This window comes from Hylobates moloch, unplaced genomic scaffold (genome assembly GCF_009828535.3).
Source record: "Hylobates moloch isolate HMO894 unplaced genomic scaffold, HMol_V3 SCAFFOLD_5, whole genome shotgun sequence".
In the NCBI taxonomy this organism is placed as follows: domain Eukaryota; kingdom Metazoa; phylum Chordata; class Mammalia; order Primates; family Hylobatidae; genus Hylobates; species Hylobates moloch.
In genome coordinates, this window is record NW_026652280.1 from 133,985,689 (window position 1) to 134,012,882 (window position 27,194).

The window sequence follows — 27,194 nt, forward strand, 5'->3', positions numbered from 1 at the left end:
GGTCAGGCAAGGTGGCTGGGATTATGCCTGTAATCCCAGCACTTTGGGAGGCTGAAGTGGGTGGATCACTTGAAGTCAGGAGTTTGAGACCAGCCTGGCTAACATGGTGAAACCCTGTCTCTACTAAAAATAGAAAAATTAACCAAGTGTGGTGGTGCATGCCTGTACTTCCACCTGCTCGGGAGGCATGAGAATCACTTGAACCCAGGAAGCAGAGGTTGCAGTGAACCAGGATCATGCCACTGCACTCTAGACTATGCAACAGGGTGAGACTCTGTCTCAAAAAAAAAAAAAAAAAAAAAAAAAAAGGCACCGGGACTCTTGTAGATTACAAGAGGCTAAAGGGATATAACAACCAAATGTAACCATGAACCTTGGTTTGATTATGGACAGCTATAAAATATTTTGGGTCATTTTGGGGAAATTTGAATAAGAACTGTCTATTCAGTGATATTATGGACTTACTGTAAATTTAAGTGTTATGATGACATTTGGTTACATAGGGCAGTTCCTTATTCTTAGAGGATGCATGCTGAAATATATGGTAGTAAAATGTCATGACACCTGCAATTTACATTCCAATGGTTCAGGAAAAAAATCTGTGTGTGTGCACACATATATACACATAGAGAGCAAAAGAACGAAAGCCCACGTAGCAAAATGGTAATTGGTGAATATAGCTGAAGGGTATAAGGGTGTCATTGTACTATTATTTCTACTCTTCTATAGATTTGAAAATTTGAAAATTTCAAATCTTCTATAGATTTGAAAACTAAACTAGGGGATAATTTTGTAAGATGTAAAATAATGGACTCGATGTTTTTATATTTGCCTCCCAGTCTGGGGCACTTTCTACTACTTCAGTTATGCATCTGATACACTAACTAGGTGTTAACTGATTAAATGCTCAAAAAATAAAATCACAACTTGTAAGCAACCTGTCCAATTGTGTAGTGTATTTAAAAACCTATGGCTTGAAACACAGCTTTTAAAATCTGCCGTCTTCCTACCTAAGAAAGTTTGCAAGATAGGGTAAGTTATAACCAACATTAAAAACAAAGTTTTTTTTTTTTTTTTTTTTTTTTACCTAAATTTTTTTTTTTTTAATTATTATTATACTTTAGGTTTTAGGGTACATGTGCACAATGTGCAGGTTTGTTACATATGTATCCATGTGCCATGTTGTTTTGCTGCACCCATTAACTCGTCATTTAGCATTAGGTATATCTCCTAATGCTGTCCATGTCAAAAAAAAAAAAAAGAAAGAAATCTATACATAATTTATAAGGTCCTAAAAATGAATTTTTAAAAAATCTTTGTTTTTGAACAATGAGAACTCAAAAACAAATATTTTTTAAAAATTCATTTTTAGGACCTTAAAAATTATGTATAGATTTCTTTCTTTCTTTCTTTTTTTTTTTTTTTTTTACATGGAGTCTCGCGCTGTCGCCCAGGCTGGAGTGCAGTGGCACAATCTCGGCTCACTGCAAGCTCCGCCTCCCGGGTTCACGCCATTCTCCTGCCTCAGCCTCTCCGAGTAGCTGGGACTACAGGCACCCGCCACCACACCCGGCTAATTTTTTGTATTTTTTTAGTAGAGACGGGGTTTCATCGTGGTCTCGATCTCCTGACCTCGTGATCCGCCCGCCTCGACCTCCCAGAGTGCTGGGATTACAAGCGTGAGCCACCACGCCCGGCCCTATGTATAGATTTATTTATAAATAGTTTATTAAATGTTTTAAAATGTTACCCCACTATGTTTATGGAAAAACAAGCAAAAACAGATTAAAAAACAAGAATGGACTGTTAAGCATAACTTTTACAACTTCTCTTTAAAAATGAGCCTGACTAAATGTATGGATTTAAACATGCTTGAGATCCACGTCTTTTCTTTCTCTTACCTCCCCAGAGTTTTTCAATATTATACACTACTAAACCCCACCTTTATCCCAAACACTTGCTCAAAGCAACTTGACATTCTATTCGTCTCAGTTTTGCTGCACTGTAACATGTTAAAACCATGCTGCTTAGAACTGTAGAGAAAACCTTTCTCATTTTCTCTTCAATCTCCTAGGTTGATGCACCATCACATTTAATTGTTCAACTTTTTAAGTGGTATGTTGTAGTGCAGCTGTTACAGGTGAAAACGCCTCTGAATAAAATGCCCACTTTCTACTGTGACCATATACACATTGCACAAATACATATTCACTTTCTATTTTCCTGTGGATTGCAGCATTTATTGATTTTTCAACAAACAGAATATGTGACACATCCTGGGCACATTCCATCTTGTCTTCATTCTTTCTCTAATTACAGCTCTCCATGATTGCAGGGATAAAACAAGTGAATGTGTGTGCGTAGGTCATTAACAAACAATCCAGGTAATTGGACACCAGAATTACTGCTCTTAGTACAATATTCTTCTACACTCTCTTATGTGTATATTAGAAAACACAGCTGTTTTACTGTTACGTATATAACATATAGGTTAGAAAATAAGATTCATTATTTCCATATTTATTGCCATTTCTCTTTACAGATACAATGCTTTTGAGTGCTAAAAGAATTATTTTGCTGGTCCCCAGATGTTTGGGTTTTCTTTGTTCCTTAGAATGATTATCTTAGTTTTCAATGATGGAAGTCATATATGTGGAATTTTCTCAGATCCTAAATATTTTATTTAGTTCCTCATCATATATTACCGAACTTTAAAATAATATTTTCTGCTTGAGAGCTGGGTTAACCAAGAAAGGGATTTGAGTTCAAAATTGAACCAACCTCTGTAGACAGGGAACTGACCAGCTGAAAACTAACATGGAAATGATGTGAAGTGAAACCGGTAGCAGAATTGAAAGAAATTAATTTAAGGACCCTTGACAGTTTTTCTTTATTTTTTTTTTTTAGATATATTCACTCTGGAAATGTGGAGACTATTTGTAAATAAGCGTGTGAGCCTTGGTCATGTACCACATTTACCATGGTGGGGGTAGTTAAAGGAAATATTTATCTCTTTGTTATATGTAAACCTATACTAAAAATCTGTAATGAGATTAAACTTACAATATTTGAGATCCTTAGGAAGTAGGATAAAAGCATTTATTATTAGCATATACATAGAATTTTGAATTTATGTTTTAAAAAATAGTTAATTTTCAAAGTACACTTCAAATGTAGGTCACTGGCTGTGTCAGAATCACTCTTTGTGTAGCTTTCAAAATACACTGATTTTCAAGTCCTGTTCCTAGATATTTAGAATTAGGAGGTCGGGTGAGTTTCCTTCATCTGTATATTTATAAAACTCCTAAAGTGATACTTCTCTAATTATCTTTGGGGATCACTGTTTTAAATATTTTCTAGGGTATGTTGTTCATATTACTATATTCATTTCCTTAGCCATTTAAAAAATATTTATTAGGTAGTGTGTTTTTATTGCAGATAATAGAATATCCAGTTCAAACTGGCTTAAGTAATAAAGGGGATTTATTGGCTTATATAGCTAAAAAGTCTAGAAGTAGAATATGCTTCAGGAAAAGTTTGATTTGGGCTCCAACTTGCAACTAATCATGATTCTGAAGGCTCTGCTGTTTTTGTCATTTCTATCCTCAGGAGGTTTTCCTCATTATATTAAAATGACTAACAGATGAGCTTTATATTCATATATCATAGTGTCCAGAATAAGAAGCTGTACGCTATAATTATCAGCAAAAGTTATGAGTGACACTATTTGAACACCCCCTGAACCCATCACTGTACAAAACAGATGTGGTTATCCTGTTTGGTTTAGACTTGACCAGTCAGATCCTACCCATGGAGTTAGGGTGGGATCATTCCAATCCTATCACCACTACATAATGGGGGAGAGCAATTAGATCTTGAAGTAACAACCACAAAACCTACTGTAAAATATTAAAGGGATAAACTAACTGAGTCTACTCTAAAGTAATCTTTGGGGGACTTATATCTTTTCATATGTGTAAATGAAGTGCAGTGTAGACCAGTGTTTACTTTTTAGCAGATGATAGGAGGAAAGAGGGGATGAATTGTTCTTCATCAATAACTTTTCCTCCCAGCATTTTACTGTGAAAAATTTCAAACATAGGATTTGAGAGAATTGTACAGTGAACACCTATAAACCCACTATCTCCACTCTATTAATATTTTGATATATTTGCTTTTTCTGTTGCTTTATCAGCTATTCATCTTCCATTGTAGGGATCTTATTTTTTAATGTACTTCAAAGTTACTTTGTTATACTTTACCCTAAACACTTAAATATGCATATCATTAACTGAGTTATTGATGGCCATTTGATTAAGAACCTCATACATACAAAGCTGTTTTGGCTTAAGGCCTTAATATGAATCAGTAGTATGGACATTGTAATGGTAATTTCTAAAAGAATTGTTCAAAGATAGAGCCAAGAGTGAAATACACATTTGCACCTTTTACGCATGTTATGTTATGCCCTCTTTATAAAGTTTCATTTGTGGTATATGACAAAAGGTATGTATTTAAGGTCTCTTCAGTGAAAGTACAGAATACCAAAGTTGTTGATATGTTGGGCCTCTTTTTCTTTAAGTTTGTTACTTACCTAATTAGTTTTACTTAGGAAACCAGTTAACTGGCAATCTGTTGTTATCAGCTAGACCAAAAGAAAACCTCAAGAAAATGCAGGTTTCTGGTAAATTTATTAGTGTAGTTGACATTTTCCCACCTGCTTATCAGAAACAACCATGTGGACACTGTTTGAAAATAGAAAGCTATAAAAATACTTAGGAAAAGAATATTAAACATTAGATAATTGAATGAACTGTCCCAGAACTAAAATTAAATTGATATCCACTTAGAATATAGTAGTTCATTGCTATGTCTTTTGGTATTGTAAATATAGTTACCCTGTTTTAACTTTTAAAGAGGATCCTAAAAGGCTTTGAATTAACAAGTTTAAATGAGAGCATAAAATGTAGAACATAAAAATCACAGACTTTTGATAAATGGTTATTGATACATTTTAATTTATTAAATAGCATTTAGGACATCTCACTTTTTACTTCTGTTTTTGGAATGTCAACTATATTTCCTTAAGGCAGACTGTTGAATCAGAATATCCCATGCAGAGCTTTCTAACTGGTCTGTCACACTGGTGTGCCACTAATGTGTGACAAATAAGCTGAGATAGTAATTTTCTTGTCCAGGGGTTACTGCCATAGCCTGGAGCTGCTTAATCACCCTTTCTCTTTCCTCAGTTTATCTAGTGTGCCTTAAAAGTTGTTTGTTTTCTGAGTGTGTGTGAGTGTGTTTATGTATGCGTGCCTCACCACAGAAACAATGACTTAATGGTCATCATAGTCCAACTTTTTTTTTGTAAAAGTTTTGCGGAAGAAACCCAACATTAAGCTTTATTAAATTTTATTTAAATCTAAATAAGACAACTATATAATTGGATTTAATAAAAAATATAGTTTTCCTTTTTGAAATTCTTTTTTCCACAGTGAATAGAAGTTCAAGAAACACTTTTAAAGTTAAAAATATTGCATCTGTTTTATCATAAAGTTTCTTAGCTTCCCTGTTTTATCCATGTTTTTTGTTGTAAAATTTCTTAGCTTCCCTGTTTTTCATCAAATGCTATCTTTCCTCCAAAGAAATCAAAGTGCTATTACAAAGTTTTTAGCTAAACTCTACTAAGACCCACCTTTGGAAAAAACATCTTTGGAGTCACTTGGTAGCTTTTGTATAACAAATTTAATGATTCTTGTTTTACCAGAATTTTTTTTCATTGCAAGTTTCTCTGGAGGAAGGAATTGGTATTAATTATTGTTACTAGTCATTCTACAGCCTTTCAAACCTAAAGTCTTTCTGCATTCTTGAACTTCTCTCTTACAATGTTAGAGTTTACGTTGGCCTTTGTCATCTTATTTGCCCTGAAAGTGTTATTTTATCCCACATATTATTGCTATGAGATGTCCAAAGTCCTCAAGAACTTTACCTTTATTAAGGACCAGATTCAAAGATACTTTTCTCCAAGTTGGATTCCATATTGCAAACATCTAACCTTTTTATCTCATCCAGATGGGTTTCTTCCTAGTAGTGGATTTCACTTTTCATCTAATCAACCAAGGGAGTGAGTATGACCTCATACCAAAATTAGGCCCCCCCTGCCCCCAATCCCGCCAAAAAAAAAAAAAAAACCAAAACAACTAAAAGGACAGCTGAGCATATGTATCCAAATGGGTGATTCTTATCAAATTAGTCCCCCTTGGGAGTATATCAGTTTACTCACATGCTTACTCAGGCACTTCTTATGTCACATATGGGATTTGGAGAATACCTCCTATGAGAATAATGATTTTGTTTCTTTTCTATAAATGAGCGTTCTTCCTCATGTTTTTTTTTTCCTTATTTGTACATTCTTCCTGTTTCACTCACTCTCTTATTCTCTGTTTGATGTCATCCTTTTCCACTTTGAGGGTATACAGACAGAACTGAGAATGGAGTAAGTCCAGAGCCAGGGAAAATCTTAGGGTGAGATAGTTATGAAACAGACTGAATTTTAATGGTGAGTTTATCTTTCTTATATTACTCTTTTGTTCTTATTCTGTGCCTTTGAAATATTTCTTTTTTTTTTTGAGATGGAGTGTCCCTCCGTCGCCAGGCTGGAGTGCAGTGGCGCGATCTTGGCTCACTGCAACCTCCACCTCCCGGGTTCAAGCGATTCTCCTGCCTCAACCTCCTGAGTAGCTGGGATTACAGGCACCTGCCACCATGCCTGGCTAGTTTTTGTATTTTTAGTAGAGACGGGGTTTCACCATGTTGGCCAAGTTGGTCTCGATCTCTTGACCTTGTAATCCACCTGCCTCAGCCTCCCAAAGTGCTAGGATTTCAGGCATGAGCCACCGCACCTGGCCCGAAATATTTCATTTTAAAAATGGATGATTAAAAATAAGAGGCAGACATAAGCACATGTAAATGGTATTGGACAGCTTGTGTGTTTAATATGAGTCATTAGCTTAGGGCCATTAATGCAAGTAGCTGTAGCATTTTATCTTCAATTCTTTATATATTGTAGTTCCCATTTAAATTATCAGAGGCTAAAATAAATATTAAAGTAAATACATAGTCTTTGTAACAAATCCAAGAAAGCAAATTTGCTTGATTCTTTGCATAAATCTCTATCTGCTTAATTGTTTCTCATGTTCAGAATGCTATAAATTAAGGTGAAAAATGTATTGACCATCTGTATGACTCTTAGGCAACCAATTCACTCAATCTTTCATTTACGTTTCCTCATCTATGAAGTAGGAATAATAATATTACCTGTCACACAGGATCATTGTGATGATTACACATAAGCAGCTTAGAAAACTCCTGGCACATTGTAAGTGCCAGTATTTCTCCACCAGAGCTCCACAAGAGAATTAAACTCTACAGAAAATGGTTTGAGTAAACTGCATTGACCCCTGAACAGCACAGGGATTAAGAGTGCTGATCCCTGCACAGTGGAAAATCTATGTATAACTTTTGACTCCCCCAAAACTTAACTACTAAGAGCTTACTTTTGACTAGAAGCCTTATTGATAACATAAACAGTTGATGAACACATTTAGTATGTTACATGCATTATAGACTGTATTCTTAAAATAAGCTAGAAAAAAGAAAATGTCATTAAGAAAATCATAAGGAAGAGAAAATATATTATTCATTAAATGGAAGTGGATCATGGCGACAGTCTTCATTCTTATCTTCACATTGATTAGGCTGAGGAGGAGGAGGAAGAGAAGGGGTTGTCTTGCTGTCTCAGGGTGGCAGAGGCAGACGAAAGTCCACATATTTGTGGACCTGCACAGTTCAAAGCCATGTTACGGATCAACGTATTTTCTCAGTTCTTCCAAGGATGGTACATGGTAGTACTCTAGATGCACAGGCATGAAATTATACACATACAATGATGCTTTAGACGTTAGGGCTTAATCCTTTGGGAATCTCAAATGAGAAGGGCTCATAAGTGTTATAACTATTCAGTATATAATAGCTATTATTTTGGTTGCAAGTGGCAATCTCTATTTTTTTCTTTTTCTTTTTTCCTTTTTTTTTTTTTTTTTTTTAAGACAGGTTTTCGCTGTGTCTCCCAGGCTGGAGTTCAGTGACATGAACACAACTCACCGCAGCCTAAACCTCACGGACTCAAGCAATCCTCCCACCTTACCCTCCCTGGTAGCTGGGACCACAGGTGCCCATCACCATGCCCAGCTAATTATTTTTTAATGTTTTTTTAGAGACAGGGTCTTGCCATGTTGCCCAGACTGGTTTTGAACTCCTGGGCTCAAGCAGTCCTCCCACCTTGGCCTCTGAAAGTGCTAGGAATACAGTCATAAGCCACCACGCCCTGCCAGAAATTTATATTTAAACTGGTTTAAATAATAAAGAGATTTTATTGTTCTATGTAAATGAGAAAACAGGGAAGGCCTCAGAGATTATTTGATTAGGACTCTGACTTAGTATCTCTATTAGTTATTCTGTTAGTTCAGCCTTTTCTCTGGCAGTTGGGTCAAACTAATATTTCTAACCAAATTTTCAAAAGAATAATATATATTTTTCCTAAATATGGGCTTATGGCTAAAAAGCATAAGGTGTATTTTGTATATATTTTAGAAGCCTAGCATATTTGGAATAAAGTAATTGTTAAATAAGACAGTTTTGGCTTAGATAACTGTATCTGATATTAGTATGTGTAAATATGCAGTTATGCATTGCTTAACAACTAGAATATGTTCTGAGAAATTCATCCTTAGGCAATGTCATCAGTGTGTGAATCATAGAGTGTGCTTACACAAACCCAGGTGATATAGCCTGCTACTCACCTAGGCTATATGGTATAACCTATTTCTCCTAGGCTACAGACCTATACAACATGTCACTCTACTGAATACTGTAGGCAGTTGTAACGCAATGGTCAGAAGTTGTGTATCTAAACATAGAAGAGGTACAGTAAAAATATGATATAAAAGATTTAAAATGGTGCACCTGTATAGAGCATGGTACCATGAATGGAGCTTGCAGGACTGAAAGTTGCTTTGGGTGAGTCAGTGAGTGAATGGCCTATGACATGACTGCACACTACTGTAGACTTTATAAACACAGTACAGTTAATCTATACTATAAATTTATTTTCTTAATTTTTCTTCCTTCAATAATAAATTAACCTTAGCTTAGTGTAACTTTTTCACTTTATAAACTTAATTTTTTTAACTTTTTGACTCTTGTAATAACACTTAGTTTAAATATATTGTACGGCTGTACAAAAATATCTTCTTTCTCTATATCTTTATTCTATAAGCTATTTTTTTAACTCTTTAAACTTTTTAATTAAAAACTTTGGCACACGGCCGAGCACGGTGGCTCACGCCTGTAATCCCAGCACTTTAGGAGGCCAAGGCGGGCAGGCGGATCACTTGAGGCCAGGAGTTCGAGACCAGACTGGCCAATGTGGTGAAACCCCGTCTCTACTAAAAATACAAAGATTAGCCAGGCGTGGTGGCGTGCATCTGTAGTCCCAGCTACTTAGGAGGCTGAGGCACAAGAATCGCTTGAACTTGGGAGTTGGAGGTTGCAGTGAGCCGAGATTGTGCCATTGCACTCCAGCCTGGACAGAGGGGCACTCTGCCTCAAAAAAAAAAAAAAAAAAAGCAGGCACACACACATTATTCTCTGCTTACATAGGGTCAGGATCATCAGTACCACTGTCTTCTACCTCTACATCTTGTCCCACTGGAAGATCTTCAGGGGCAATAGTATTACACATGGAGCTGTCATCTCCTATGAGAACAATGCTTTCTTCTGGAATATCTCTTGTAGGACCAGGCTGAAGCTTACAGTTAATTTTTCTTGTATAAGTAAAAAGAGTACACTAAAATAATAATAAAAAGTATAGTATGTTAAATACATAAATCTGTAACACAATCATGTATTATTGTCAGTTATTATCCACTGTGCATAATTGTATATGCCATACATTTATACAACTGGTAGCACAGTAGATTTCTTTACACCAGCACCACCACAAACACATGAGTAATGTGTTTTACTATGACATTGTACAACTCCAATGTCACTAGGCATTACGAATTTCTTATTATAATCTTATGGGACCATCATCATGTATTCATTCCATCATTGACCAAAACATCATTATGTGGAATGTGACTGCATAAGAAAAAAATTTTAAGCCTATAGAAGCTGTAGTTGGGCTTTTATATCTATGCAAATATAAATTACACTAAACCACTTCAGCAGGCCATATTCTAGTAAGGGTTTTTAAGACAGGTTGTCAAGAGAAAGAGAATAAAGCAAAACAAACAAAAAACGGAGTTTATAGGAATAAGTCGATGAAAGGAGTTGAAGAACAAACTAAGGGTAGTTAGAGATGCAATTTGGGTAGGAAGGACAGTTAACACAGAACCAGCAGTCTTGTTGGAAAGATGCTCGACTCTATAGGAGTACTACCCACTCTGTCACTAGAACATTTCTTTTTTCTTTTGCCCAGGCTGGAATGCAGTGGCGCAATCTCAGCTCACTGCAACCTCTGCCTCCCAGGTTCAAGCGATTCTCCTGCCTCAGCCTCCTGAGTAGCTGGGATTACAGGCACACGCTACCACGCCTGGCTAATCTTTTGTATTTTTAGTAGAGACAGGGTTTCACCATGTTGGCCAGGCTGGTCTTGAATTCCTGACCTCAGGTGATCCACCTGCCTCGGCCTCCCGAAGTGCTGGGATTACAGGCATGAGCCACCGTGCCCAGCCTGTTGCTAGAACAGTTCTATTTGGTACTTCCTGCCAATGATATACAGTAGTAGTATACAGTATGTAGGATGAAGTTGGGGGGTAGAGTTGACTTCAGTCAGAGGACTAAGTCAGAGGATGTTCAAGGTCCCTTCTGACTGTGATTTTAAAGATAGGAGGAATCTCCACATTGACAAATGCTTTTCACAGCAACCCATTTCTCTCAAGGTAATTGTAAGACATGTTTTAAACCTGCTTTTAAAAAAAAACCTGTAAATACTTGGATATTACTAAGGTAACTTTTACAGGGATTTCAAAGCTCTCTAAAGTCAGAATGTGTATCTTTCTGCTCCATATGTACTTATATTGAATGATCTTCAAGTTGTATTATTGAGAGATAATAGCAAAGTACAGAGTAGCACACATAGTGTCTGTAGTATGGATAAACGTGTGCATGTATTCATGTGTGTTTGATTATATATGTGTAAAATATCATGGAAAGACTACACCAAAAAACTGTTAACAATGGTTGTCTCCATGGAAGGAAACTGGGCGATTGGCAACTGTTAAAAGTAAGCCCATACTCTTTTGGTATCAGGAGTTACTCAGTAGTTTCAGTAGATGGCTCCGGATCAGAGCTGCTTAACATTTTAAGCATCAACATGGCTTCCTAATTATAAATAATCTGGAGACATCAAAAACAATTCTACTTTCACTGTTTAATAAGCTCTTTATCTAGGCCGGTCATGGTGGCTCATGCCTGTAGTCTCAGCACTTTGGGAGACCGAGGTGGGCGGATCACCTGAGGTCAGGAGTTCGAAACCAGCCTGGCCAACACAGTGAAACCCCGTCTCTACTAAAAATACAAAAATTAGCCAGGTGCAGTGCTGGGCGCCTGTAATCCCAGCTACTCAGGAGGCTGAGGCAGGAGAATTGCTTGAACCCGGGAGGCAGAGGTTGCAATGAGACAAAATCGCGCCATTGCACTCCAGCCTGGGTGACAGCGAGAGTCCATCTCAAAAAAAAAAAAAAAAAAAAAAAAAAATCTTTATCTGAAAAATAATTTATGTTTGTTTTCAGGTGTTATAAGAAAAAGTGCCTCTCTTTACCAGTCTATATCCCTAGAAAATAGTCCCAATGCTCACCGGAAACAAACTCTTAGGATCAGAAGCAGCTTTTAATCAGCTGTATCTAGGACACATGGAAAGCTAATTAAACAGAGGAGACTCAAAGTTGTCCTCCCCTTTTTAGAGAGATTTGGACAACCTTTTTTCCCCCTTTTCTGTTCCCTAAGCAAAAGCAGATTCCCAAGAATGAAAGAATATGGGAAGCTTGCCATCTTCTTGACTAAGTGTTGAATCCCTTACGGTATGAATAGAGAATCATCTGCCCTCAAAATAACTAGATAAATTACTTTGAAATTCTAGGGTAATTTTTTCATCAGTAGATCCATTCAATTACTGATTTCTGAGACTCCTTCAAAAGATATATTTTATAAATTATATTTATTGTAAACAACCTTTATTAAGCATTTTTAAAGAAATAATCACACCTGAGGTCAGAAGTTTGAGACCAGCCTGACCAACACGGAGAAACCTTGTCTCTACTAAAAATACAAAATTAGCCAGGCATGGTGGCATCTGCCCGTTAATCCCAGCTACTCTAGAGGCTGAGGCAAGAGAATTGCTTGAACCCGGGAGGCAGAGGTTGCGGTGAACCAAGATGGCACCGTTGCACTCCATCCAGCCTGGGCAACAAGAGCGAAACTCTGTCTCTAAATAAATAAATAAATAAATAAATAAATAAATAAATAAATAAAAGCATAGTTCACTATGAATTGTTTGTCAGAGGTAGTTTGAGAATGGATTTGTTCAGAATTCAGGTGATTAAAGGGTATGTGCCTATGCTTTTCCTATACCTTGAAATATTTGAGTACATGCTGTGAAAAATTGCCTCTTGTTTTTGCTTTGTTGTTTTGCCACAAAACAGAAAGAAGAAGGAAAGCTTCAAGGACAGCTTAACAAGTCTGATTCTAACCAGTATATTAGGGAACTGAAAGATCAGATAGCAGAGCTGAATCATGAGGTAAGTGATAAATTTTGATCTTCACATATTTCTTTCTTCCTTCCTCTGTATTGTAACAACACTTTATTACTGGTTATAAGACTGACACTTTCATGCTGAATATCTTCTGTGAATTATTGGTTATAATTAATAACATTTTTGAAAATTGTCTTTTTAGCAAGGATCTTCTGTTCTAATATTGGGGATTTATTTCCCCTTAACCTCATTAGCATGAGCTGGAATGATCAATTAATATTTTCATGGCAAATTTTTTTTATTGTGGTGTAAAAACTCTTGATAGTTTGCATAGATGTCAAAGTTACTTTAACTAAACTAAAATTTTGCTTATACCTATAGAATAGATTTGTGGTATTTACCGTTGCATGCAGAGGGAAGTCTTTTTACTCTTGTCTTCTTTTACCCCTCATGGTGGTATTACTGAGATTGCAAAAAAGGATACTTGCCTAATATCAGTTAACAGATTTCTTAGTATCTGAATGCTTTTTAAACTGGCAGTACCTTGAATCTGTGAGATTCAACTCACAAAATTTTCAGTTTTACTAAGTACTATACTGAGTAATTTAAAATATTTAAACTAATATGTTTTGATTAGAGAGATATGTTAATCTGGCTCCAGGTCAATTTTCTTATCCTTTATTTTTTCTATTTTAATGATAATACTTGGCTAAACACTAATGGAATTATTATTTCTTGTTTTGAATTATTTATAAAATAATGTTTATTCACAGTGATGAGATTTGAGAGGGTAGTATAGCCTTCATTTGTTTAAAAAGAAGAAGAAAGAGAAATTTTGACGGCTAAATGAATTTAAACCTCAAAGGAAAAAGTTTAGACATTACCCTTTCCTGGTATTACACCCTTCAGTTAAAGTCTGTATGTTTTGGGTAATACCTCCTGGAAGTAGTCAGTCTAAGAGTTAATTTTAAATGAAGAAGAAACAAAACAAACAAAAACAGTAAGTCTTAGATGTGGCTCAGTTTAATTTGTTTTGAAATTTGGGGGATCATTCCTGTAAATATTAATTTTCAGCCATGATAACATTTGAGGGATTCAGGATCTTACATATAATCTTTACCTATTTGTGTGTATTTATTATAATTTTTTTTTTTTTTTTTAGACGGAGTCTCGCTCTGTCAGCCAGGCTGGAGTGCAGTGGCGCGATCTCTGCTCGCTGCAAGCTCCGCCTCCCAGATTCATGCCATTCTTCTGCCTCAGCCTTCTGAGTAGCTGGGACTACAGGCGCCTGCCACCAGGCCGGCTAATTTTGTGTATTTTTTTAGTAGAGACGGGGTTTCACTGTGTTAGCCAGGATGGTCTTGATCTCCTGACCTCGTGATCCGCCCGTCTCGGCCTCCCAAAGTGCTGGGATTACAGGCATGAGCCACCGTGCCCGGCCTATTATAATATTTTTAAATTGATAGCCATAGTGTGAAAGAACAAGTTACAAATAAGTGTGTTCTAGAAATCTTTATTCTTTTGAGAACCCTAGGAATTATTTATGTTCAAAACGTGTTCTCAAAGGAAATTGTGATTAAAGTAAAGCAACCTCCCATTTAAAATTTTGATGTCTCATGATAAGGGAGCTTTAATGTTGCTGAAACAAGAAAGTTACGTATAGATTGACTTTATTTCTAAAACTGATGTAAAAATCAGTCAACAAACATTAATTTTCCCTGTCATATGCTTTGACTAAAAATAATGATACTCTGGCCGGGTGTGGTGGTGCACGCCTATAATCCCAGCACTTTGGGAGGCTGAAGCAGGCAGATCACTTGAGGTCAGGAGTTTGAGACCAGCCCATCCAACATGGTGAAACCCCATCTCTACTAAAAATACAAAAATTAGCCAGGCATGGTGGTGTGTGCCTGCAACCCCAGCTACTGGGGAGGCTGAGGCAGAAGAATAGCTTGAACCTGTGAGGCAGAGGTTGCAGTGAGCCGAGATCATGCCACTGCACTCCAGGCAACAGAGTGAGACTCTGATTGATTGATTGATTGATTGATTGATTGATTGATAGACAGACAGACAGACCAGACAGACAGTCAGTCTGTCTCATCAGGACTGCCAGAAAATAACTCACATGAAGTTTAACTTTAATGTCAGTTTTTTACGTGTGGCCTAAGAAAGCAGTCTTACCTTATACAAACATGAAAAGAAAATTAATCAACAGAGTAGAATTTTCTACTGTTAAAATTAAAAGCTAGATTGTGCAGATTTAAAGAGTGGAAAACAAACTGCATCTTTTTAAAAAGAAAGAAAAAAAAACCTTTAAAGCATTTTTATTTATTAGTACCCTTCCTTGTTGCAGATAGAATTAAGGAAATTTGCAACTGCTACAAAATAATAAACTACAATTTTGGGAGAAAAAGGAAAGAAAAAAACTGTAGAAATATAATATGGAAGCATGAATAAGACCATTATAAAAATGCTTACCATAAAAATATTTCTTTCCTATAAGTGAGCCTCAGATTTGGCTCTAAGGCTTTTAGCAGCCAACACGAAAGAAAACCTGGTCACTTAAACATTTCAGAGTGTCTATATGATGAAAACAGATCAATTAGCTAGAAGAGCCACATCTATTCCTGATACTAAGATTAAATAACAAATTCTCCATTGCTTCCTCACGAAGGAGACCTAGTGTGAGTTCCCTGGTTATTATCCTTAACATTTGAATGGCTTCATAATCATGAAAGTTAAATAAAGAACAGAAGCTTTAAAAAAAAAAAAAATTTGTAGGCTGGGTGCAATGGCTCATGCCTGTAATCCCAGCACTTTGGAAGACCGAGGTTGGAGGGTCACTTGAGCCCAGGAGTTCGAGACCAGCCCGAGCAATATAGGGAGACCCCATCTCTATTTAAAAAAATAATAATAAAAGCCAGGCCTGGTGGCATGCACCTGTGGCCCCAGCTACTCCAGTGGCCGAGGCAGGAGGATCACTTGAACCCAGGAGGTCAAGGCTGCAGTGAACCATGATCACACCACTGCACTCCAGCCTGGGTGTCAAAGCGAGACCCTGTCTCAAAAAAAAGAGAAAAAAAAAGTTTTGTATAGCAGCATAGCATACAGAGACGTGTCCAAGTCAAAAGTTTACAGCTCAATAAATTATCACAAAATGATCACACTCATGTAGGTACTACCTAGGTCCAAGAAAAAGACCCCAGAGCCCTGTTCATACTCTTTCAACCCATACTCTCTCCCTTCTACTCAAAGTTAACCATGATCTCAGACTTCTAATACAGTAGTTTAACTTTTTGAACTTTATATAAATGGCTTCTTGCAGTATATATTCTTTTGTGTCTTGCTTCTTTTGCTCAACATTGTGAGATTTTACTTTGTCATTTTAAAATGTAGCTGTAGGTTGGTCATTTTCATCACTGTATAATTTTCCTTTGTATAAATATACCATGATTTATTCATCTACTGTGTTGGTGAACATTTGGATTATTTCCAGTTGGTCTATTAAGAACATTGCTTTAAGTGATTTATGCCAGTTTATACTGTCTATAAGCAGTGAAGAAAGTTCTTACTGTTCTACATCCTCATCAACATGTGGAATTGTCAGTCTTTCTTATTTTAGCCATTCTGTGACTATGAAGAGATTTCTCATTATGGTTTTAATGTGCATTTCTCTGATTATTAATGAGATTAAGTACTTTTCCCCCAGTATATAGAACAATGTTGGCATGTAGTAGGTACTTGGTGAAAATGTTTCTAATGAAAAAATGATGTTTGTGCAAGGTTTTGCAGATGAGGTCACATATAAGTTGCATGGAAATGCCAAGCAGCTTTTTTTTTTTTTTTTGAGATGGAGTCTTGCTCTGTCTCCCAGGCTGGAGTGCAGTGGCGTGATCTCAGCTCACTGCAACCTCTGCCTCCTGGGTTCAAGCAATTCTCCTGCCTCAGCCTCCTGAGTAGCTAGGGTTACAGGCACACACCACCATGCCTGGCTAATTTTTGTATTTTTTTAGTAGAGACGGAATTTCACCATGTTGACCAGGCTGGTCTCGAACTCCTAACCTTGTGATCTGCCCGCCTCAGCCTCCCAAAGTGCTGGGATTACAGGCGTGAGCCACTGTGCCCAGCCAGAATCCTCTTAATATGTGAAAATCAGTGGAAAGAGCATTCCAGACAGAAGAAACAACTAGCCCAAAGACCCTAGAAGAAAATGAAATGGTCATTTTGAGAAACAATACTAGTGTGGCTGGAGTATAGTGAAGGGTAGGAAAAATGATATAAGATAAAATTAGAGAGGCAAGTGAGGTCAGATTGCAATTGGTCGTCTGTATCCATGGATTTTGCATCAGTGGATTCAACCAACCATGGATCAAAAATATTTTTAAAAGACTATTGCATCTGTATCTGTACTGAACATCTACAAATTTTTTTCCTTATCATTATTCCCTAAACAATATGGTATAACAGTTTATATTGCATTAACATTGTATTAGGTATTACAAGTTATCTAGAGATGAAGTATACAGGAAGTCAGGCATAGGTTATATGCAAATATGCCATTTGATATCAGGGACTTGAGCATCCATGGGTTTTAGTATCCTTGGGACATCCTGGACCCATTCTCCTACAGATACTGAGGGACAACTGTATAGTGCTTTGTAAACCAGGGTGTATAGTGGAAAGCCTTTGGATGTTTGTTGTTGTTAGGGGTTTTTTTGGTTGGGGTTGTTCGGGTTTTTTTGTTTTATTTTGTTTTGCTTTTTTTTTTGAGAGATGGAGGTCTCACTATGTTACTCAGGCTGGCCTCTGACTCCTGGGCTCAAGTGATCCTTCCACCTTAACTTCCTGAGTAGCTGAGACTACAGGGCTGCACCACCATGCCTGCCTTCTTTGGATGGTTTCATACAGAAAATTTTATAATTTCATTTGCTCTGCCTGCTGTACAGTGAACTGATTGTAGAAGAGAAAGAAAAGAGTGAGAACAGGGAAATTCATCAGGAGTCTGTTACAATGATCCGGATAAGATCAAACATGGCTTAGAAGGATGGAAGAAGTGGAAATGTAATGTGGCTGTGTTAGAAGTATGTTTATCTCATAACGAAAAACATTCATTGGCTCCAGAGAGTTTTGGCTTGAGTAATTGAGTGAATGGTTGGTTGGTGCCATTGACCAGCATAGAGAAAGGTAAACAAGAGCTCTATTTTTATGCTAAGGTTTGTAGTAAGGTTGAGATTCCTTACTACAAATGAAGATACCAGATAGGCAGTGGATATGTGAGTCTGAAATTCTGAAGAGAGGTCAGGGCTAAAAATAGGTGTAGCCATCACTGGCATATAAATGGCATTCATATATAAAGAGAAGGGTGTCCAGGAGCAAGTTCTGAAGTTCTCCCAAGCTTTAGGGTCAAGAGAGCCAGGAGAGGACCAAAACCACCAGGGAGATAGGCGGGAAACTGGAGAGTATGAAGACACAGGAGTCCCAGAAGGAGGAAGGGATCATTTCAGCGTAGTTATTTAAATTAGATTTTAAACTTCCCTGATCCTTCTGAAGAATAAACTTACTAAGACAGATTTCTTGGCCGGGCACTGAGGCTCACGCCTATAATCCCAGCACTTTGCGGGGCTGAAGCAGGTGGATCACTTGAGGTCAGGAGTTTGACACTAGCCTGGCCAACATGGAGAAACCCTGTCTCTACAAAAAAAAAAAAAAAAAATATATATATATATATATATATGTATATATATACATACAAAAATTAGCTGGGCGTGGTGGTGTGTGCCTGTAGTCCCAGCTACTTGGGAAGCTGAGGTGGGAGGATTGCTTGAGCCTGGGACCTAGAGGTTGCAGTGAGCAGAGATCGCACCACTGCGCTCCAGCCTGGGCGACACAGTGAGACCCTGTCTCAAGAAAGAAAAAAAAAAAGATTTCTTTGGAATTTTTTATGATTTGTCAGAGAACAATGGATGATTTAAGAAAGAACTTGAAAGGAGAAATGTTCTATCACTAAATACTACTGACTGAAACACTCTTCCTGAAGAAATTAGAGAAACAGCCTGGCATGGTGGCTCGTGCCTGTTATCCCAGCACTCTGAGAGGCTGAGGCAGGCAGATCATCTAAGGTCAGGAGTTTGAGACTAGCCTGGCCAACATGGCTAAACCCCGTCTCTACTAAAAATAAATAAATAAAAAATACAAAAATTAGCAGGACATGGTGGCGCACGCCTGTAACCCCAGCTACTCAGGAAGCTGAAGCACGAGAATGGCTTAAACCTGGGAGGCGGAGGTTGCGGTGAGCCAGGATCTCACCACTGCACTCCAGCCTGGGCCACAGAGACTCTGTCTCAAAAAAAAAAAAAAAAAGAAAAAAGAAGAAAGAGAAATGTAAGCTATTTCAAGACAAAGCTGGAAAAAAAAAAAGAACTATTTTGGTATGCTATAAACAAAATAAAAGTCAGGTAGGTAAAACCAACTTACTTTCTAGGAATAATCATTGTATTGGTTTCTACTACCCAGAAGGTCTTCTGTCATCCTGTCTTTTTTGTTGGGAAGGCAATTTTTCTAAGTTAAATTACGTGTCACAGGAATCTTTTTTTAAGTAGGTGATTAGGAATTTGAGTAAATAAAAAGAAATCTAAATAAAGCCCTTACTGAAGTTTGACTTAGAAAATGTTTATATAGACAGGAATGGTAGTGTGGGCCTTGTAGTTCTAGTTACTTGGGAGACTGAGGCAGGAGGATTGCTCTGAACCCAGGAGTTTGAGGTTGCAGTGAGCTAAGATCATGCCACTGCACTCCAGCCTAGGTGACAGTGAGACCCTAACTCTAAAAAAAAAAATAAAAGTGTAAGAAAAAAATTAGGTGAATATTCCTTAAGTTTTTAAATTCTGATTATCTGTTTATATAAACCTGAGCTATGGATTTAATTAAATATATATCAAAAAGTATTTTTAATGTCCTAGATATTCTTAATGTAGTTTTTAATACATATACTCATTTTGTTACTAAACTGGAATTTTTGAAATAAGGAACTTTAACAATCAGATGACAATACATTAAGTCCTCACTTAACATTGTCAATAGGTTCTTGGAAACCGAGACTTCAGAATGAAAGACATATAACATGTCCATGAATAATGTCATTTTGTTTATAATGATGAGGGGAAAATTTTGGTTTCTTTATATGTCATCTCACTTAAAATGACAGTTTCCAAGAACCTATGGAAAACTTTAAGTGAGAACTTACTATATGTCCTCTTATATTTCTTTGGATTTTTTTTCCCCTTATGCTTGTATTTTTCTATTTAAAGCAGTGGCTCACACCTGTAATCCCAACACTTTGGGAGGCCAAGGCAGGTGAGTCACAAGGTCAGGAGTTTGAGACCAGGCCGGCCAACATGGTGAAACCCCGTCTCTACTAAAAATACAAAAATTAGCCAGGCGTGGTGGTGTGCACCTATAATCTCAGCTACTGGGGAGGCTGTGGCAGGAGAATTGCTTGAACCCAGGAGGCGGAGGTTGCAGTGAGCCAAGATCACACCACTGCACTCCAGGCTGGGTGACAGAACAAGACTTCATCTCAAAAAAAAAAAAAAAAAAAGTGGTTAATAAGATCTTTTTAAGGCTCATTCAGCACTGCTCTTCATCTAGGGATTAAAACTAAAATACTAAAGGTAGAAAAGAACTTAGTCATCTGGTTCTGTAGTTGTTGGCAGCTATTTTTTTTTCTTTATTTCGTACTGAATGATACTGTTCTTTGGTTTATTTAACTTCATGCTTATTCCTTTTTTTTTTTTTTTTTTTTGAAACAAGAGTTTCACTCTGTCACCCAGGCTGGATTGCAGTGGCACAGTCTTGGCTCACTGCAACTTCCGACTCCTAGGTTCGAGTGATTCTCCTGCCTCAGCCTCCTAAGTAGCTGGGGCTACAGGCACATGCCGCCACACCTGGTTAATTTTTTGTATTTTAGCAGACAGGGTTTCACCGTGTTGCCCAGGCTGGTCTTGAACTCCTGAGCTCAGGCAGTCTGCGCCCCTCGGCCTCCTAAAATGCTAGGATTACAAGCATGAGCCACCACGCCCAGCCATGTTTATTCTTTTTTCTATTTCTACCAGTCTTTATTTCCCTTTAGGTAACACAAAGCTCCAAGTATGTTATCTAGTTTACAGAGTGGTACTCAAGAAGAGAATTGACATTCTTACTGTAAAACTTCATTGATAACAATAGTCTACTTCTAGAAACAGAAATAAGAATTAAAAACAGTGCTATCTATTTGTACTGGTGAGTGAATTTTAACTTTTAAGAAAATTTTAATGTTTAAGAAAAACTTCAGTGTTTGGAGTTACAAGCTATCCTGCGTATTTTTATAATAGAAAGTATTAGTTTTCCCTTTGTGGCAGCTTCTTAATAAAAGAAATTATTCCCTTAAATTTGTTCTTTCTCTAATTAGAGCAGTGTAAAGTATCATGCAGAAGTTTCAGGATCTCATACAACCAAGTAAATAGGGTTTTTATCCCCCTACCCAGAAGGTTCCATGTAGATAATGAAAGATTGTATTTGCCATTCTGTGAAAATTGCTTTAAGCCCGTCAAATGAGTACACTGCTTTTTAATCTTACAGCCTCCACTTATATTTTAAAAACCCATTCTTTTCTTTCTTTCTTTTTTCTGGAGACAGGGTCTTGCTCTGTGGCCCAGCTGGAGTGCAATGGTGCCATCACCGCTCACTACAGCCTCAACCTGCTGGGCTCAAGTGATCCTCCAACCTCAGCCTCCTGAGTAGCTGGGACTACAGGTGTGCAAGACGGCACCTGGGTTTGTTTTTGTTTTTGTTTTTGTAGAGACAGGGTCTCACTGTGTTGCCCAGACTGGTCTGGAACTCCTGGGCTCAAGGGATCTCCCTGTCTTGGCCTCTGAAAGTGCTAGGATTACAGGCATCAATTACTGTGCCCAGCAAAAACTCATTCTTAATGACTTCTTTAAATGAGTAGCTATTACTCCTTTTCCTCTTATATGTTCTGTTTTATCTTGGATAAGCAGTTTATCTTATTTGAAGTCCATTTTAGAAATTATTGTGCAGATTTTTATATTTGGAATAATAGCGCTATGTAAAATACTTAAAGCTGAGATTTAAGAATCATATTTTTTAAACCAGAAGTGTTCTTAAAATTTATCTTGTTTTTCATTTGATAAATGAGGAAGCTGAGGCCCTGGTTAAGGGACTTACCCAAAGTTACAAAGCTAGTTCGTAGCTGAGATGGAACTCATGCCTGGGCATTCTGTCTTCTGATCTACTGCATCCCACTACCCTACCATGATCCTGCTGGCCCATTTAATGGTGACATATTAAACATAGTAGAAGTTCTGTAAGCATTTGTTTAATTGAATTAAATTGAATTGCTTCTCTCAGATGAGAACCTAACATCTAGTTAGTAAAAATCTACTCATAGCTCATATTCTTTATTTTTCTTTCTGCAGCAGCTTCTGCACTTCTATTCTATCTAAGACTGCAGAATTTGTCCAACTGGACATTCAGATTCTGCTTCAATTTCCATTTGGTGCTACTAGCATTGTAGCTTTTAAATATTTGATGACTTTCTGAAAACAGGCAACTGAGATTTCCTAGCCATATTTGATGTTTTGAGAAACACAGAACTTGACAAAAAGTCAATCCAATTCATACATGCCTCTTGTTTAGGAAATACAAGCTTATTCAAAGACACAAATTAGCTTTGCTCTTAAAAGCATTCTGTTTAAAGAGTTTGAAGTTTAACAGGTGGCAAACTTCCACCAGTGTTTCCAGATTAACTTTTTTAAATCTCCAAGGCAATATGTTTCTCCATGTATTTCTTGCCATTTAAAAGAATGTATAACATACTGTAGTCTGGGAAAAACTGTAATAATCACATGCAGGGGCAGGGCATGGTGGCTCACACCTGTGATTCCACCACTATATGAGACCGAGGTTGGCTGATTGCGTGAGCCCAGGAGTTTGAGACCAACCTGGGCAATATGGCAAAACCCTCTACCAAAAAAATAACAAAAATTGGCTGGGCGTGGTGGCTCACTCCTGTAATCCCAGCACTTTGGGAGGCCAAGGCAGAGGGATCACAAGATCAGTTCGGGAACAGCCTGACCAACATGGTGAAAGCCTGTCTCTACTAAAAATACAAAAATTAGCCGGGCGTAGTAGTGCACGCCTGTAATCCAAGCTACTGGAGAGGCGAGGCAGGAGAATCACTTGAACCCAGGAGGCAGAGGTTGCAGTGAGCCGAGATTGTGCCACTGCACTCCAGCCTGGGTGACAGAGTGAGACTCTGTCTCAAAAAAAAAAAAAAAAAAAAAAAATGCAAAAATTAGCCAGGTGTAGTGGCATGCCCCTGTAGTTCCAGCTACTTGGGAGGCTGAAGTAGGAAGATCTCTTGAGCCTGGGAGGCAGAGGTTTCAGTGAGCCGAGATTGTACCACTGCATTCCAGCCTGGGTGACAGAGTGAAACCCTGTCTCTAAATAAATAATCCCACACAGGATACCTTACTTTATTCAAGACTTTTAGACCACTTTTCAGTTTTATGTTATATTCATAAAGTATAATTGGTGTTCTACTTGTTTTATGCATCTGTGTATGTAATTCCTGCAATGGGTAAAAAAAGAAAAAATTTTTTTAACTTGTTAATGAAAACACGTGCCTCTCATGATAGTAATGTCATTAAGAAACTGGAGTTAATTAATGAAAACATGAACACAAAGATCTAGTAGGAGAGGGATAAGATGCTAGATAAGGAAACCACCTAGAAAAGAAAAAAATCGCAATTAAAAACCAGGTGAGGAAAAATATTCGAACTTTAAAAATGTAAGAAACCAAATAAGGAAGCCTGTTAGGAATATTAACTAAAATAGGATATGCCTCCAGAGGGTTTGTTAAGAGATTTTTAGGAAAAAATTTGAGTGAGCAGCCAACTTAAAGAATACAGAATCAATGTAAAACAAGGGATTTGAATCTGGTACTCAGAGGACCAAATAAATATCTTCAAGGGATACATCACACTGGTCAAGAAACAGAACCAGGTGGAATTGTGAAGTCAGTCTTGGATATTAAGCTGCATTAGATGGAATTTTTTCTAACATTGTCCTAGACACAATGAGAAGAGTAGCTTTACTCTCAAGGAACTTTTAGTTTGGTGGGGAAAAGTGGAAAAGTTAATTTGATAAAGACTATATGGTTGGCACTGATAGAGAGTACTTAATAGTTCAGAAATGGGAGATAACACAGCACTTGATTTCATTTATTCTAATTAATGGTTGTTATATCCTCTCTGATGTTCAGAGTCAAGCTGAATTGTGAATTTCTTGACAGCAAAGATTATCTTATTCAGCCTTATATTTCTTAGGGTCTTTTGAAAATCCAGGCACAGTAGTCTGAACTCATGAATTCAGTCAGTTCTCTTGGTGTTCATATTGTCCCAAATTTGGCCAGTGGGAACTCTTTGAAGCTGGCTCCAGTGTCTTTTTTTTTTCTGCAGCCCCATTAGTCCTTGAACACATCTGTGTTTCCTGGCACTAGATGGCAAGTTTTTAAATAGTACTTTATATTACATGAGTAGAGCTAGATTTCAAATGTAGCCAAAAAACTGAAAAACTGTTTATTAATACTTATCAGTAAATTTCTTTCTTTCTTTTTTTTTGAGACGGAGTCTCGCTCTGTTGCCCAGGCTGGAGTGCAGTGGTGCAATCTCAGCTCACTGCAAGCTCCGCCTCCCGGGTTCACGCCATTCTCCTGCCTCAGCCTCTCCGAGTAGCTGGGACTACAGGCGCCCGCCACCACGCCCAGTTAATTTTTTGTATTTTTTAGTAGAGACGGGGTTTCACCGTGGTCTCGATCTCCTGACCTCGTGATCTGCCCGCCTCGGCCTCCCAAAGTGCTGGGATTACAAGCGTGAGCCACCGCGCCCGGCCTACTTACAGTAAATTTCGGAAGAGATGGTCCCAACAATTACTCTTTGACAATTAGAATGGAAATATAAATAATGAGAAACCACTTCAAGGGAAACTGGAAGTCAAGGGTTTATGAAAAATAAAGGCAGATGGTGATAAGCATTTTTTTGAAGGAAATGGAGCTAACTATCAAGCCTGTAGTGACAGGTTTTATAGTTTTTTACAGCAATTCTTAAGCAGATTTAATTCAGTAAGGGTGAAAGAGACTTCTCTTTCTTTTGGCATTCCCAGGAAGAGACCATATTAGTAACATACTCTTATTAGATCTCAGACATGAGAAAATGAAATATAAACATCTAAAACCATTGTAATTATATGTAAACTTTTAGCATAACTGTAGTATTAAGCATATTTATCATTTGAGTGATACTAATAGGATGTGCTCAAATGTGTCATTTAACTTGATATACGGGATGCTAAAATGAGCTACAGTTTTAAAATCTTGTGAACTTACTCTGGTTTTAGGGCTTGAGTGTTCATTTTTAAATTTTTTTCCATTCATTCAAAAGCTGATTATTCTTACTCTTCATCTAACTCCCACTTTTTTCTTCCATTATCATGTCAGTACTTCTAAGCACATCCATAAAATGGAGAAGGGGGAGGAATAGAAATTCATGCAGTTGCCGAGCACAGTGGCTCATGCCTGTAATCCCAGCACTTAGGGAGGCAGAGGCAGGTGGATCACTCAGGAGTTCAAGATCAGCCTGAGCAACATGGAGAAACCCTGTCTCTACAAAAATTAGCTGGGTGTGGTGGTGTGCACCTGTAGTCCCAGCTACTTGGGAGGCTGAAGTGAGAGGGTCACTTGACCCAGGAGGGTGAGGTTGCAGTGAGCCAAGATCATGCCACTGAACTCCAGCCTGGGTAACAGAATGAGACCAAGTCTCAAAAAAAAAGAAAGAAAGAAAAGAAAAAAGAAATTAATGCAGTTTATCTGGTTCTTAATCTTAATTCTGGATTTTGGGGTTTTCTTATTTTTCTTAATATGTATCTGTTAAATCATTTTATTAATTAAATTAATTATATTCTTCCTGAATATTGATTTTCTTAATCTGTTGAGAAGTTCAAAGAGTATATTTTAAGTTAATTGAACATATCTTTTGTTTTTTGTTTTTGTTTTATTTATATATATATTTTTGCCCAGGCTGGAATGCAGTGGCCAGATCTTGGCTCACTGCAAGCTCCACCTCCCGAGTTCATGCCATTCTCCTGCTTCAGCCTCCCAAGTAGCTGGGACTACAGGTGCCGGCCACCACGCCTGGCTAATTTTTTGTGTGTTTAGTAGAGACAGGGTTTCACTGTTGTTAGCCAGGATGGTCTCGATCTCCTGAACTTGTGATCCGCCTGCCTTAATATATATATATATATTTTTAATTATACTTTGAGTTCTAGGGTACATGTGCACAACGTGCAGGTTTGTTAACATTTGCGTACATGTGCCATGTTGGTGTGCTGCACCCATTAACTCCTCATTTACATTAGATATATCTCCTAATGCTATCCCTCCCCCTCCCTCCACCCCATGACAGGCCCTAGTGTGTGATGTTCCCCTTCCCGTGTCCAGGTGTTCTCATTGTTCAATTCCCACCTGTGAGTGAGAACATGCGGTGTTTGGTTTTTTGTCCTTGCGATAGTTTGCTCAGAATGGTGGTTTCCAGCTTCATCCATGTCCCTATAAAGGACATGAACTCATTGTTTTTTATGGCTGCATAGTATTCCATGGTGTATATATGCCACATTTTCTTAATCCAGTCTATCATTGATGGACATTTGGGTTGGTTCCAACTCTTTGCTATTGTGAATAGTGCTGCAGTAAACATACATGTGCATGTGTCTTTATAGCAGCATGATTTATAATCCTTTGGGTATATACCCAGTAATGGGATAGCTGGGTCAAATGGTATTTCTACTTCTAGATCCTTGAGGAATTGCCACACTGTCTTCCACAATGGTTGAACTAGTTTGCAGTCCCACCAACAGTGTAAAAGTGTTCCTATTTCTCCACATCCTCTCCAGCACCTGTTGTTTCCTGACTTTTTAATGATCACCATTCTAACTAGTGTGAGATGGTGTCTCATTATGATTTTGATTTGCATTTCTCTGATGACCAGTGATGATGAGCATTTTTTCATGTGTCTGTTGGCTGCATAAATGTCTCCTTTTGAGAAGTGTCTGTTCATATCCTTTGCCCACTTTGTAATGGGGTTGTTTGTTTTTTTCTTGTAAATTTGTTTGAGTTCTTTGTAGATTCTGGATATTAGCCCTTTGTCAGATGAGTAGATTGCCAAAACTTTCTCCCATTCTGTAGGTTGCCTGTTCACTCTGATGGTAGTTTCTTTTGCTGTGCAGAAGCTCTTTAGTTTAATTAGATCCCCTTTGTCAATTTTG

The 27,194-nt window shown here is 37.6% G+C and overlaps 1 protein-coding gene across 5 annotated transcripts in view; it reads left to right on the forward strand.

Moving 5' to 3' along the window:
• Window positions 1–27,194, forward strand: part of EVI5 (ecotropic viral integration site 5) — a 289,476-nt gene that overhangs the window by 221,640 nt on the left and 40,642 nt on the right. For all 5 annotated transcript variants that reach the window (XM_032155352.2, XM_032155353.2, XM_058439572.1 and 2 more), the window contains one exon: window positions 12,768–12,863. In XM_032155352.2, the coding sequence (XP_032011243.1) occupies window positions 12,768–12,863 (96 nt within the window). The remainder of the gene's footprint in view (window positions 1–12,767; window positions 12,864–27,194) is intronic.